Source organism: Heptranchias perlo, chromosome 15, assembly GCF_035084215.1.
Source record: "Heptranchias perlo isolate sHepPer1 chromosome 15, sHepPer1.hap1, whole genome shotgun sequence".
In the NCBI taxonomy this organism is placed as follows: Eukaryota; Metazoa; Chordata; class Chondrichthyes; order Hexanchiformes; family Hexanchidae; genus Heptranchias; species Heptranchias perlo.
The window spans coordinates 25208681-25225005 of NC_090339.1; the positions used below are offsets into that span (position 1 = coordinate 25208681).

At 44.3% G+C, this 16325-nt stretch overlaps 1 protein-coding gene across 2 annotated transcripts in view; it reads right to left on the reverse strand.

The window, feature by feature from the left end:
• leap2 (liver-expressed antimicrobial peptide 2) overlaps positions 1-16325 on the reverse strand; it is a 59696-nt gene that overhangs the window by 7346 nt on the left and 36025 nt on the right. Inside the window, exons 1-2 of one of the 2 annotated variants that reach the window (XM_067996646.1) lie at positions 6548-6672; positions 2039-2193 (exon numbers count right to left, since the gene is read on the reverse strand). In XM_067996646.1, the coding sequence (XP_067852747.1) occupies positions 2039-2193; positions 6548-6616 (224 nt within the window). In that variant the 5' untranslated portion in view covers positions 6617-6672. Of the gene's footprint in view, positions 1-2038; positions 2194-6547; positions 6673-7887; positions 8093-16325 lie in introns of those variants that run through there. The other variant, XR_010965720.1, reaches the window with a different exon arrangement.

Sequence of the window (16325 nt, forward strand, 5' to 3'; positions counted from 1 at the left end):
TTTTCTTTCTATGGACCCACGGCAAGGAATCACTAAAGAGACTACACGATAACATCAACAAGTTCCATCCCACCATCAAGCTCACCATGGACTACTCCTCAGAATCAGTTTCTTTCTTGGACACACGAATCTCCATCAAAGACGGGCACCTCAGCACCTCACTCTACCGCAAGCCCACGGACAACCTCACGATGCTCCACTTTTCCAGCTTCCACCCTAACCACGTCAAAGAGGCCATCCCCTATGGACAGGCCCTGCGAATACACAGGGTCTGCTCAGACGAGGAGGAACGCGATGGACACCTACAGACGCTGAAAGACGCCCTAGTAAGAACGGGATATGACGCTCGACTCATCGATCGACAGTTCCGACGGGCCACAGCAAAAAATCGCATAGACCTCCTCAGGAGACTAACACGGGACGCAACCAACAGAGTACCCTTTGTCGTCCAGTACTTCCCCGGAGCGGAGAAACTACGCCATGTTCTCCGCAGCCTTCAACATGTCATCAATGAGGACAAACACCTCGCTATGGCCATCCCCACACCTCCACTACTCGCCTTTAAACAGCCACCCAACCTCAAACAGACCATCGTTCGCAGCAAACTACCTAGCTTTCAAGAGAACAGCGTCCACGACGCCACACAACCCTGCCACGGTAACCTCTGCAAGACATGCCAGATCATCGACACAGATACCACCATCACACGAGAGGACACCACCCACCAGGTGCATGGTTCATACTCCTGTGACTCGGCCAACGTTGTCTACCTCATACGTTGCAGGAAAGGATGCCCCAGAGCATGGTACATTGGCGAGACCATGCAGACGCTGCGACAACGGATGAACGGACACCGCGCAACAATCGCCAAACAGGAGGGTTCCCTCCCAGTCGGGGAACACTTCAGCAGTCATGGACATTCATCCACCGACCTTCGGGTAAGCGTACTCCAAGGCGGCCTTCGAGACACACGACAACGCAAAATCGTCGAGCAGAAATTGATAGCCAAGTTCCGCACCCACGAGGACGGCCTCAACCGGGATCTTGGGTTCATGTCACGCTACACGTTACCCCACCAGCGAACAAATGTTATCTGTTTTTAATATAATGGGTCATTTGCTGGCTCTCTCTGCCTTCCGGAGGTTTCTGCCTCTCTCTGTGTTTTTTTTTTTCTCTTTTTTTTCCCTGTTTGTTTTTTTGTTGAATGTGTATTCGGGGGTTCTGCAGGTGACACCTCTCTGTCTGAACACGGTGATTGCCTTGGCAACGGGCAGTTGCAGGGGCAGTCTGTAAACACCATGTATTGTTCTATATGTATAAATGCGTAGGCTTCAAGGAGCTCTTGAAACATTTGCCTGAGGAAGGAGGAAATCTCCGAAAGCTTGTGAATTTAAAATAAAATTGCTGGACTATAACTTGGTGTTGTAAAATTGTTTACAATTATCTGTAATTTGGCAGTGGTTGGCACTAGATTGCCAATTACGCGCAGGGAGGTGAAGCAAGATTTGGAATGCAAAGTTAGAGACTGACAATTCCACATAATGGGAGAGTGGCATAATTAAATTGTGAACTGCAAATGGGTCATTGAACATTTTTTTCCCTACTATTATCTTTCTTGTGTAAGATCTCCAGTTCAGGTACCAACTTCTAACCAATAGGACAGGTAGTGGCCTGCTCCAGCGGGTTATTTGCAATTTTGCTACGCATAAGGTGGGAGATGCAGGAATTATTCACAGTTATTCTACACGTGGAGTGTGATGTGCAGGGAATTATTTGAAGTTATTATACCACGTTTGGAGTCTGAGCTGCAAGGGGATTGTTCACTGTTATACCACACATGGGGTTTGAACTGGATGGGAGTTTTTTATCTTTATTCGTTCATGGGATGTGGCGTCACTGGCAAGGCCAGCATTTATTGCCCATCCTTAATTGCCCTTGAAAAGGTGGTGGTGAGCAGTTACACAAGGGGTCTGAAATGCCAGAGATTATGTACAGGTGATTATTTGTTCCCAACATAATTATTTTATACTGGCTTTACCTGCAGGTTTTTGTACTACACTCGTAGTTGTGCTGACAGTCGGCTCGAATGGGTTTACTGCCACTGACCATCCTCCAGAAAGGAGTGTTCCGGGAAACACGTCTAAGAAGAGGTGATCTCTGAGAACCTTCATTCTGGATGGGCTTTGAATCCAACTTGAATTTAAAAAAAACAAGATAATTGCTAAATAGAAAATAAAGAACAATATGCTAACAAATAAACAGATTCAATTCATAATAGATACCTGCATATGAATTAATTCAGCAGAATTACAATACTTTAAAAGGTACAAGAAATTTAAAAAGTACTGGAAGGCTAGCAAAAGTTAGCTGAGAATAAATTCAAACTAATGTTACAAGGAGTAACTGGTTATCAGAGAAGATTGTGGATACCATTAAGAAGGACCAAAAGAATAGTTCAGTTATATACAGATACAGGATGTTAAAGATCAAGAACGAATGACAAATGTGTTGAATAATTCTTCACCAACAAAGACTTTGTGCAGATTTCAAATCCAGGCAGACTGGCTAAGCAATCTATAACAGAGTTAGTGTTATGAAGAAACTTAAAGCACTAACAGGGAAGAGTTCATCTCTACACTATGTGTAGGAAAATTGTAAATGCTTTTATAAAAGAACCCTTTATCAATCTTACTACAAATAGTGCACAGAGCAAATTTCCCCATGAATGTCTACGGGCAACCTGGGCCAAATGGAACTGTCAGAGTTCAGGATTCTTTGGCCATTCTTTAACAGAAAGGACTTGGACATGAGTTATGTTTAAGTGTGTTTTGAGCAAAAGCTTTCCTAAAAGGGGTTAACTTCTCAAAATAGCCTGGTGCTGCGTTGTTGATCCATAGGCAGATGAAAGGTGATTGAAGTGCTAGATGTAGGGACCAAACCATGGCCAATTCACTGACATGTCTGGTCATTCAGAAAGACATCTAGCACCTTGGTGTTAAAAAAATTCTTTTGACATCTGTGGGTCAGGAAGAGAGGTTTTTAAAAATCAGAACACAAGCACCAAAAAATCAAGCCAAAGGAAGAAAATCTTTATCCTGCGCAGGAGGACAGGATGCAAAGAGATTGTTCTTTTAAGTTGAGTAACACAAGTGAGCTAGCACTCGTGTTCTTTATTTTTGTAGCAGTACACGTACAGATGTAATACCGTTGTTCCAAATGACTCTCATTGTCCTGGATGTTTAATCTACCATGTAATAAAACACTTTACATTTCATAGAGTCATAGAGTTATACAGCACGGATAGAGGCCCTTCGGCCCATCGTGTCCGCGCCGGCCATCAGCCCTGTCTACTCTAATCCCATATTCCAGCATTTGGTCCGTAGCCTTGTATGCTATGGCATTTCAAGTGCTCATCCAAATGCTTCTTGAATGTTGTGAGGGTTCCTGCCTCCACAACCCTTTCAGGCAGTGAGTTCCAGACTCCAACCACCCTCTGGGTGAAAAAGTTCTTTCTCAAATCCCCTCTAAACCTCCCGCCTTTTACCTTGAATCTATGTCCCCTTGTTATAGAACCCTCAACGAAGGGAAAAAGCTCCTTAGTATCCATCCTATCTGTGCCCCTCATAATTTTGTACACCTCAATCATGTCCCCCCTCAGCCTCCTCTGCTCCAAGGAAAACAAACCCAATCTTCCCAGTCTCTCTTCATAGCTGAAGCGCTCCAGCCCTGGTAACATCCTGGTGAATCTCCTCTGCACCCTCTCCAAAGCAATCACATCCTTCCTGTAGTGTGGCGACCAGAACTGCACACAGTACTCCAGCTGTGGCCTAACCAGTGTTTTATACAGCTCCATCATAACCTCCTTGCTCTTATATTCTATGCTTCGGCTAATAAAGGCAAGTATCCCATATGCCTTCTTTACCACCTTATCTACCTGTTCCGCCGCCTTCAGGGATCTGTGAACTTGCACACCAAGATCCCTCTGACCCTCTGTCTTGCCTAGGGTCCTCCCATTCATTGTGTATTCCCTTGCCTTGTTAGTCCCTCCAAAGTGCATCACCTCGCACTTTTCCGGGTTAAATTCCATTTGCCACTGTTCCGCCCATCTGACCAACCCATCTATATCGTCCTGCAGACTGAGGCTATCCTCCTCGCTATTTACCACCCTACCAAATTTTGTATCATCAGCGAACTTACTGATCATACCTTTTACATTCATATCCAAGTCATTAATGTAGACCACAAACAGCAAGGGACCCAGCACCGATCCCTGTGGTACCCCACTGGCCACAGGCTTCCAGTCACAAAAACAACCTTCGACCATCACCCTCTGCCTTCTGCCACTAAGCCAGTTTTGTATCCAAAGTGCCAAGGCACCCTGGATTCCATGGGCTCGTACCTTCTTGACCAGTCTCCTGTGGGGGACTTTATCGAAGGCCTTACTGAAATCCATGTATACCACATCCACCGCGTTACCCTCATCCACACGCCTAGTCACCCCCTCAAAAAATTCAATCAAATTAGTCAGACATGATCTTCCCTTGACAAAGCCATGTTGACTATCCCTGATTAATCCTTGCTTTCGAACCAAAATTCACCTCACTTTTGTTAACTCAGTCCACCTTTGGAGAGATTGAAAGAGTACACATGCGTAAGACACGGAGGTCTGGTCCAGATCACAAGAGAGGTTCATTGTTACACTCTTGGGTCCCACAATTGCACAGGTAGACATAGAACAGTGAGAGTCAATTTCCATTAAAAAATAGGTGCTGAGACCACTTAAGGGAACAATTGACACCACCGAACCTAAGGAGATATCGATAGCAGACCCGAATTTGTAACAAGAATCATAGAATGATACAGCACAGAAGGAGGCCATTCGGCCCATCATGCCTGTGCCAGCTCTTTGAAAGAGCTATCCATTTAGTCCCACTCCCCCTGCCCTTTCCCCATAGCCCTGCAAACTTTTCCCCTTCAAGTATTTATCCAATTTCCTTTTGAAAGTTATTTTTGAATCTGCTTCCACCGCAGTTTCAGGCAGTGCATTCCAAATCGTACACATTCTAGAATCTTCAAGGAAATCTCTATCAATGTTCATCTATAGCATACAGAAGCCTGAAGGAATAATCAACATGCCTTTAAAAGCATTAGGCAATGATTCACTAATCACCTGGGGACTTAATTTGATCTTTTTGTTATTTTTAGAGCACTGATTCACATATCTGCATTAAATTCTTGTCTGCACTATTTTGGGCAGCTGTTATTCACTTTGGGGTAGAATTTCTGTGGGAGTTCTCCCAATCGTCCTGTGTTACTACAGCAGAAGATCCGTAGAAGCTGCAGTGTTTGCAAAGTTTCCCTAAGGTTTCCAGGATCTTCCACTGAAATTATGGCAGATGATCAGGAGAAGCCCTGTGAAAATTCTACCCCTTTGTTTTAACTGTTGCATATTCCTGGTTAAATATGAACAATTAATGATTTCAATCATATTTCAAAATAAATATTCCTACCTCTTAACATCAGAGTTGTTCTCATGTGTGAAGCAGAAGATTTGTGTCAGACAGTACAAATATTCAACATAGTCTCCTGCTAATTAGTGAGGGAAAGGAAAGCTCTAGCCATGCTTGGGCTAATATAATGATACCACTCCCTGCATGACTGAATAGACCCTTTGAATCTATGCTTCATTGTGGAGTATCCTAATGGGAATCACCCAAGGGTATGTCATTATCAGCAGGATATCACTGCACTGATATGAATTAATTTAGATCCACCTTCAGTAAGCCTGCCCCTGTACTTGTTTCGATCATCTTATAATTTCCTCCTCGGAATAAGTAAAACCTATTGTAAGCACCAAAAAAGCCATTGTTCCTTTTGTCTTCTGCCAATCCAGTACTACCTTAAGAAAGGAAGATTCCCCCCCCCCCCCCTCCTGTCTTCTCTACTTTTCCTCTCCTCTCCTGAAGACACAGGGGGTAATTTTGACTTTGGGTGATATAAATTCAGCCATCCATTACACATCTCTCCAGATAGTACCCATTTTACACTATCACCCAAAGTCAAAATGACCCCCATTGACTTTTGTTGGGCAATATGCACTTGCAGCCTTTCAGTATCTCACCCAGGTGTCCGGTCTTCATCTTTGAGCCGAGACAGTGTCAGCAGGTTATTGACCATGGAAGGAATTAAGGGGTGCCCAGTCCTGTCCTCATCAGACACCCGCACATGCACAGTATCCAGCAGATATCACGAAACAGAAATCAGGATCCTTAGCTGATTTTTCATCTTCTCAGCCCAAGCGTGCTGAAAAGGATTGTAGCAATCCAACTGCTGTGTAGCTGAGATTGTCTAATGCAGCACAGTCCAGGGAACAAACCTGGGACCTTACTAGTCTGTATGTCTCAGTGCCACACCGGAGAGGCCATTTGTCCACACAGGTAAGCAGAAATGAAAAAGAAGTAAGATTGTAGAGGCATGTACAATGCATAAATATCAACTCTCATTATTTTGCAAGTGTCCAGATCGGACTAACAATAATCTCACCTACCTGGGAGCAAAACACCAATAAAATAACAAATGCAAACATTAGTCCTGTTCTCCAGCCTCCAGCTTCCATCTTTCAAACCTGTCAGGCAAATGTTTCAGCCGCTGTGAAGTTTACAGGTTGTCGGATCAAGTCTGGGTCTGTGACTGGAGTCCTTAAGGACAGTGACTGTTCTGATCCAATCTCTTTATCTGACTGGCTGTTGCATCAGATTATTTGCCAAGTATTTGGCAACTTTAAAGATTACATCTTAGTAATGAACACATATGAGTCAGTCCTCAAACAAGGGAGAGAAAAAAAAATACATGAGTAGTTTTTGGTGACAACCTCATTGGTTTTATTAACTAACAGAATGGTGGACATATTCTCAAATCAAATATTTTCAGACCTGGGAACTTGCAGGATTTTTTCCCTGACATCTCAAAGTTTTTGGGATTCTTTCATGCTTTTGGGGAGCGATGCCTGAATTTCAGGGAAAATTTAAACTCCACCCCCACCCACCTCAAAAATGTTGTTTAGTGGCACCTATCAAGAGAATGTAGCCTTGAATGAATGTTGGCTGGCTATTCCATTAAGGAAGGCATCATAGCCAGCCTGTATCCTGCCCTCACCTGACACATGCACACACATTTTCCAGTCAGTGGATAGTAATGAGGGGCAGAAGCCCTGACATACTTTTCCCTTCCCTAGCTTAGGGGCCAACTCTAGAGCCTCCAGTGCCCTAGTTAAGAACGCTGACATAGCACAGACTGTAAATTTTTACATCTATGTGAATCAATACCATGCTAAGCAGCGCCTTTACCGAAAAAAGCATTGAATGAGATCAAAACATGTCAAATGCAATGGGCTGGATTTTGTTCTGAGCCACGAATGAACGGCAGACTTGTACTTGTCCATGGACTTTTGCACGGCAAGTTCCTCTTATCAAGAACTCAATCCAGTGCAGCACTCTCTACAGGGCATCCAAGGACCTGTGTGGATGGGGTGAGCAACAGTGTATCCCCTTAACCAATCAGATTGAAGCATCGTTAATGAGCAGCACAGAGTCAGAACCAGGGAGTGTAAGTTAGAATAGTGAATTCAATGCCAAATCAGGTACAGGAAGCGAAATAAAGAGAGGGTAAGAAATATTGAATTAAGAGACAAATAAGAGAGACAGAAAGAAAAAGTAAAACAAATTTAAATTTTTAATTTTTTTAAAATGTCGAACAACAATTAAAATCTAATGGAATGAGACTCCACACTTGTAAAAGTTAATTTTCAGTGCCAGAGAGGTTGTTTGGCAGTCATTAAGGCTAACCATGCAGTTAAAAGTTTTCTTAGACTTAAAAAACTTGACATACCTTTTTTTGGCAAGATTACTTTGTTTCCATCAGGGCAATGGAGGAACTTCACACCATTGCATTCATTTTAACGGTGAGTCAGCCAGCGAGATGCAGTTCTTGTGAAGCTGATGGAGGAGCAGCGGCATGTGATAGAGGAACTTCTGGATTTCCACGTTTGACTGCTGCACATGTGTGGTCGTCGGAAGTTGCTGTACCAGATGCACTGAAATAACAATAAGCTCTGTTAGCCTCGCCATTATTGTCAGAGCAAAATCCGGCCTAATGAAAATGCTAATCTTTCCCTGCAATTTCTCCATGTAAATAGTGTGGCCTTTCTTTTTGTATATTAAGTAGCAACAGAGAGTAGCTGGACAAAACTGTAACAAGGACAGATGTCTCATAACCCTGATCGTTGCTAGTCATGCAAAACAACTTTTAGAAATGGAAGCAGGTTTCCCAATAGCCCAAAGAAACACAAATCATCATTTAGAAAGGCATGGGTTAATCAAGGACAGTCAGCATGAATTTGTGAAGGGAAGGTCGTGTCTGACGAACTTGATTTAATTTTTTGAGTAGGTAACAAGGAGGGTCGATGAGGGTAACGCACTTGATGTAATGTACATGGATTTTAGCAAGGCTTTTGACAAGGTCCCAGATGGCTAACTGGTCAAAAAAGTAAAAGCCCATAGGACCCAAGGGAAAGTGGCTAGTTGGATCCAAAATTGGCTCAGTGGCAGGAAGCAAAGGGTAATAATGGTTGACTGGTGTTTTTGCGACTGGAAGGCTGATTCCAGTGAGGTCCCGCAAGGCTCAGTACTAGGTCCCTTGCTTTTTGTGCATAGTGGTTATGTTACTGGACTAGTAATCCAGAGGCCTGGACTAAAATCCAGAGTCATGAGTTCAAATCCCACCACGGCAGCTGGTGAATTCAATTCAATTAATTAAATTCAATTAATTAAATAAAAATCTGGAATTAAAATACTAGTATCAGTAATGGTGGCCATGAAACTACCGGACTGTCGTAAAAACCCATCTGGTTCACTAATGTCCTTTAGGGAAGGAAACCTGTCGTCCTTACCCAGTCTGGCCTATATGTGACTCCAGACCCACAGCAATGTGGTTGATTCTTAATTGCCCTCAGAAATGGCCTAGCAAGCCACTCAGTTGTAAAATCTCACTACGAAAAGTCATAATAAGAATAAAACCTGACAGACCACCCGGCATCGGACCACTAGGCACCGGACACGACAACGGCAAACCAAGCCCAGTCGACTCTGCAAAGTCCTCCTCACTAACATCTGGGGACTTGTGCCAAAATTGGGAGAGCTGTCCCACAGACTAGTCAAGCAACAGCCTGACGTAGCCATACTCACAGAATCATACCTTTCAGCCAACGTCCCAGAATCTTCCATCACCATCCCTGGGTATGTCCTGTCCCATCGGCAGGACAGACCCACCAAAGGTGGCGGTACAGTGATATACAGTCAGGAGGGAGTGGTCCTGGGAGTCCTCAACATTGACTCCGGACCCCATGAAATCTCATGGCAGCAGGTCAAACATGGGCAAGTAAACCTCCTGCTGATTACCACCTACCGTCCTCCCTCAGCTGATGAATCAGTCCTCCTCCATGTTGAGCACCACTTGGAGGAAGCACTGAGGATAGCAAGGGCACAAAACGTACTCTGGGTGGGGGACTTCAGTGTCCATCACCAAGAGTGGCTCGGTAGCACCACTACTGGCCGAGTCCTGAAGGACATAGCTGCCAGACTGGGCCTGCGGCAGGTGGTGAGCGAACCAACACGAGGGAAAAACTTACTTGACCTTGTCCACACCAATCTACCTGTCGCAAATGCATCTGTCCATGACAGTATTGGTAGGAATGACCACCGCACAGTCCTCATGGAGACGAAGTCCCGTCTTCGCACTGAGGACACCATCCAACGTGTTGTGTGGCACTACCACTGTGCTAAATGGAATAGATTCAGAACAGATCTAGCAGCTCAAAACTGGACCCATGAGACGCTGTGGGCCATCAGCAGCAGCAGAATTGTATTCCAGCACAATCTGTAACCTCATGGTCCGACTTATTCCTCACTCTACCATTACCAACAAGCCAGGGGATCAACCCTGGTTCAATGAGATGTGTGGAAGAGCATGCCAGGAGCAGCACCAGGCGTACCTAAAAATGAGGTGCCAACCTGGTGAAGCTATAACTCAAGACTACATACATGCTAAACAGCGGAAGCATCATGCTATAGACAGAGCTAAGCGATTCCACAACCAACGGATCAGATCAAAGCTCTGCAGTCCTGCCACATCCAGTCGTGAATGGTGGTGGACAATTAAACAACTAACAGGAGGAGGAGGCTCTGCAAACATCCCCATCCTCAATGATGGAGGAGTCCAGCACATGAGTGCAAAAGACAAGGCTGAAGCATTTGCAACCACCTTCAGCCAGAAGTGCCAAGTGGATGATCCATCTCGGCCTCCTCCCGATATCCCCACCATCACTGAAGCTAGTCTTCAGCCAATTTGATTCACTCCACGTGATATCAAGAAACGGCTGAGTGCACTGGATACAGCAAAGGCTATGGGCCCCGACAACATCCCGGCTGCAGTGCTGAAGTCTTGAGCTCTAGAACTAGCTGCGCCTCCAGCCAAGCTGTTCCAGTACAGCTACAACACTGGCATCTACCCGACAATGTGGAAAATTGCCCAGGTATGTCCTGTCCACAAAAAGCAGGACAAATCCAATCCGGCCAATTACCGCCCCATCAGTCTACTCTCAATCATCAGCAAAGTGATGGAAGGTATCATCGAAAGTGCTATCAAGCGGCACTTACTCACCAATAACCTGCTCACCGATGCTCAGTTTGGGTTCCGCCAGGACCACTCTGCTCCAGACCTCATTACAGCGTTGGTCCAAACATGGACAAAAGAGCTGAATTCCAGAGGTGAGGTAAGATAAGAGTGACTGCCCTTGACATCAAAGCAGCATTTGACCGAGTGTGGCACCAAGGAGCCCTAGTAAAATTGAAGTCAATGGGAATCGGGGAAAACTCTCCAGTGGCTGGAGTCATACCTAGCACAAAGGAAGATGGTAGTGGTTGTTGGAGGCCAATCATCTCAGCCCCAGGACATTGTAGGAGCAGGAGTAGGCCAATCGGTCCCTCGAGCCTGCTCCGCCATTCAATAAGATCATGGCTGATCTGATCCTAACCTCAAATCTAAATTCATGTCCAATTTCCTGCCCGCTCCCCGTAACCCCTAATTCCCTTTACTTCTCGGAAACTGTCTATTTCTGTTTTAAATTTATTTAATGATGTAGCTTCCACAGCTTCCTGGGGCAGCAAATTCCACAGACCTACTACCCTCTGAGTGAAGAAGTTTCTCCTCATCTCCGTTTTGAAAGAGCAGCCCCTTATTCTAAGATTATGCCCCCTAGTTCTAGTTTCACCCATCCTTGGGAACATCCTTACCGCATCCACCCGATCAAGCCCCTTCACAATCTTATATGTTTCAATAAGATCGCCTCTCATTCTTCTGAACTCCAATGAGTAGAGTCCCAATCTACTCAACCTCTCCTCATACGTCCGTCTGCCCCCTCATCCCCGGGATTAACTGAGTGAACCTTCTTTGTACTGCCTCGAGAGCAAGTATGTCTTTTCTTTCAGCTGCTTCATCAATGACCTTCCCTCCATCATAAGGTCAGAAATGGGGATCTTCGCTGATGATTGCGCAGTGTTCAGTTCCATTCGCAACCCCTCAAATAATGAAGTAGTCCAAGACCTGGACAACATCCAGGCTTGGGCTCATAAGTGGCAAGTAACATTCGTGCCAGATAAGTGCCAGGCAATGACCATCTCCAACAAGAGAGAGTCTAACCACCTCCCCTTGACATTCAACGGCATTACCATCGCCGAATCCCCCACCATCAACATCCTGGGGGTCACCATTGACCAGAAACTTAACTGGACCAGCCATATAAATACTGTGGCTACGAGAGCAGGTCAGAGGCTGGGTATTCTGTGGCGAGTGACTCCCCAAAGCCTTTCCACCATCTACAAGGCACAAGTCAGGAGTGTGATGGAATACTCTCCACTTGCTTGGATAAGTGCAGCTCCAACAACATTCAAGAAGCTCGACACCATCCAAGATAAAGCAGCCTGCTTGATTGGCACACCATCCACCACCCTAAACATTCACTCCCTTCACCACTGGAGCACAGTGGCTGTAGTGTGTACCATCCACAGGATGCACTGCAGCAACTCGCCAAGGCTTCTTCGACAGCACCTCCCAAACCCGCGACCTCTACCACCTAGGAGGACAAGAGCAGCAGGCACATGGGAACAACACCACCTGCACGTTCCCCTCCAAGTCACACACTATCCTGACTTGGAAATATATCGCTGTTCCTTCATCGTCGCTGGGTCAAAATCGTGGAACTCCCTTCCTAACAGCACTGTGGGAGAATCGTCACCACACGGACTGCAGCGGTTCAAGAAAGCGGCTCACCACCACCTTCTCGAGGGCAATTAGGGATGGGCAATAAATGCCGGCCTTGCCAGCGACGCCCACATCCCATGAACGAATATATAAAAAAATAATAATGATTTGGACTTGAATGTGGGGGGCTTGATCAAGAAGTTTGCAGATGATACAAAAATTGGTCATGTGGTTGATAGGAGGAAAGCCGTAGACTGCAGGAAGATATCAATGGACTGGTCAGGTGGGCAGAAAAGTGGCAAATGGAATTCAATCCAGAGAAGTGTGAGGTAATACATTTGGGGAGGGCAAACAAGGCAAGGGAATATACAATAAATGGGAAGATACTGAGATGTGTAGAAGAACAAAGGGACCTTATAGTGCATGTCCACAGATCCTTAAAGGTAGCAGGACAGGTAGATAAGGTGGTTAAAAAGGCATATGGGATACTTTCCTTTATTAGCTGAGGCATAGAATATAAGAGCAGGGAGGTTATGCTAAAACTGTATAAAACACTGGTTAGGCCACAGCTTGAGTACTGCGTACAGTTCTGGTCACCACATTACAGGAAAGATGTGATTGCAATAGAAAGGGTACAGAGGAGTTTTATGAGGATGTTGCCAGGGCTGGAGGATTTTAGCTGTGAGAAAAGATTGGATGGGCTGCCGTTGTTTTCTTTGGAACAAAGAAGGCTATGGGGAGATTTAATTAAGGTATATAAAATTATGACAGGACTAGATTGAGTGGAAAGGGAGGAACTATTTCCCTTAGCAGAGGAGTCAGTGACCAGGGGGCATAGATTTAAAGTGATTGGTAGAAGGATTAGACAGGAGCTGAGGAGAATTTTTTTCACCCAGAGGGTGGTGGGGGTCTGGAATTCACTGCCTGAAAGGGTGGTAGAGGCAGAAACCCTCAACTCATTTAAAAAGTACATGGATGTGTACTTGAAGTGCCGTAACCTACAGGGCGATGGACTAAGTGCTGGAAAATGGGATTAAGCTGGATCGGTCTTTTTCGGCTGGCACGGACACGGTAGGCCAAATGGCATCCTTCTGTGCCGTAACTTTCTATGATTCTATAAAGTATGCTCCAACAACCATGGTTCAGCAAGTTAACTCTTTGTTTGAATTTCTGTAACCCATGAGGGTGGCATCATAGCCACGTCCAGTTCTGTCCTTGACCAGTATCCAAACATGCGCACTTGCAGCAGGAGTCATGGATAGCGATTAAGGGTGAGAACCCTGACTAATGTATCCCCTCCTATCCAAAGGACACTAACATCTACGGTAGTGCCCAGCTGATACTGAGAATTCAGCACAGAAAGAGGATTAGGCCTGGAACTTTCTGGCCTGTGTTCTTCAGTAGCACACTGGATGGTGCGTTTACCCTCTGAGCTTCTGAGAGAGTGACATTTTCTACTTTTGAATCCATTTTTATTTAATAAAATTAGCAGCTTTTCATCACCTTTCCATCACTGCAGTTTCTCCTTCCCCCATAGGCGAAAAGCAGTTTAGCTGCTGAACATTTTTAGGACTGCTATACCTAGAAATACATAGAAGTTACAACATGGAAACAGGTCATTCGACCCATCCAATCCATGTCGCGTTTACCCTCCACGTGAGCAAATAGTTCTATCTCATTTACCCACCTTCAGCCCCTTTTCTTTCATCTTTCTATCCAATTTAATCTTGAATATTGACATAGTTTCTGCTTCAACCACTGACCCTGGAAGAGAATTCCGCAGTTTTGCAACTCTCTGCGTAAAGATGTTTCTCCTGCGCTCTGTTTTAATCTCTTACATTTAATCTTGTATGCAAAGCTTTCAATGTGGCTCCATTATCAGTTGATCGGATGTGTGGTTCTGTGGGACAGGCCTGATCATGGTTAGCTTTTCCTTTTTGTTATCCCATCCCCCGCAATGAAATGCCCTGATTCTGCACAACAGTCCATCCAAAAGTCCAACCAAGTCCAGTGGGGCATTTGGCCGAGAAGGTAAAATTATGGTTGAAACAAGTTAACTTCTCTATTTACAATAAATGTGCTGAGGTGAATTTTTTGAGATCAGCTCCTGTTGAATCTCTTATCTAAAGTAAATACAAGCTGAAGATACCACAGATAACAGCTGAAGCTTGAGCCTCATAAAGCATTTGTGCTTAGTAAAGGGGACACACGATTTAAGTCACATCCCAACATGCCCTATATCCAATATGCCCTATATCTGGTTGACAAGTTCTTGGAAACTTTGTGCTCCAGTGCTTTAAGTGATTTCATTACTGTTCATAAAACAATTATGCAATGTAGGAGACTGGTTTCAAAGGTTCACATTACCACAGGATCATCTGTCACTCACAGACCTATTGCAAATCAGCCTTGAGACAACTTTTTGTCCATGCTTATTTGTTAAAATGCTGCACAATCAAAAAAGGACATTTCAAAAATGTTGAGATTTTTTCAAACTCCACGACTTCTATTTTTGTCTTCATTCCCTGGTATCCTTGTGCCACTTATCAAATTCCACCTGAGAAGATGGATAAAACTTTGGCAATGTAGCTCAGAGCTGGCCACTTGACTGTGAGTGGGAATAGCCCATAAATTAATCTCCCACTGATTTTCCTTTCTTGCCTGTGGAGGAGCACCAAGTAACACAGCTGTGATTGGGAACTTAGCATTGCAGGTGATCAGGGGAAGGGGTTTAAACCCACATCCCACCCCACCCTTCCACAGTGCTGTGTTTTACTGCTTGAAATATATGGTGTTTGGGGAGGGTAGAGACAGGCTGAAACTCGAGTTTAAAAAACCGTACGGTCTCACTCCTATTGATTGTCATTTTTTTCCCCAAAAAACTGAAAAACAAACAGAGTAATTACACATTTTCTCATGACAATATGGGTTTTTAGAAGGACAGGAAGATACAGTTAGCTGTGATAGATTGGGGAGGTTCATTAAAAGGCATGATGGTGGATAGGCAATGGCTAACATTTGGAACGAATGCATGAATTGCAACAATTACACATTCCTTTCTGGCGCAAAAACACAAAAGGAAAAGCGGTCCAACCATGGCTAACAAAAGAAATTAAGGATAGTATTAGATCCAAAGAGGAGTCATATAAAGTTGCCAGAAAAAGTAACAAGCCTGAGGATTGGGAGCAGTTTAGAATTCAGCAAAAAAGGACCAAGAGATTGATTAAGAGGGGAAAAATAGAATATGAGAGTAAACTTGCAAGGAACATAAAAGCAGACAGTAATAGCTTCTACAAGCATGTAAAAAGAAAAAGATTAGTGAAGACAAATGTAGGTCCCTTATAGTCAGAAATGAGAGAATTTATAATGGGGAACAAGGAAATGGCAGAGCAATTAAACAAATACTTTAGTTCTGTCTTCACAGAAGAGGACACAAATAACTTCCCAGAAATGCTAGGGAACCAAGGGACTAGTGAGAAGGAGGAATTAAAGGAAATTAGTATTAGTAAAAAAAGTGCTGGAGAAATTAATGGGACTGAAAGCCGGTAATTCCCCAGGGCCCGATGATCTGCATCCCAGAGTACTAAAAGAGGTAGCCATGGAAATAGTGGATGCATTGGTTGTCATCTTCCAAAATTCTATAGATTATGGAACAGTTCCTGCAGATTGGAGGGTGGCAAATGTAACTCCACTATTGAAAAAAGAAGGGAGAGAGAAAACAGGGAACTACAGCCTAACATCAGTAGTAGGGAAAATGCTAGAGTCCATTAAAACAGGAAACTTAAAAAACATCAACGGAATTAGACAAAGTCAACATGGATTTATGAGAGGGAAATCATGTTTGACAAACCTACTGGAGTTTTTTGAGGATGTAACTGGTATAATAGATAAGGGAGAACCATTGGATGTGGTGTATTTCGATTTTCAGAAGGCCTTTGATAAAGTCCCACATAAGAGGTTAGTGTGCAAAATTAAAGCACATGGGATTGGTGGTAATATATTGGCATGGA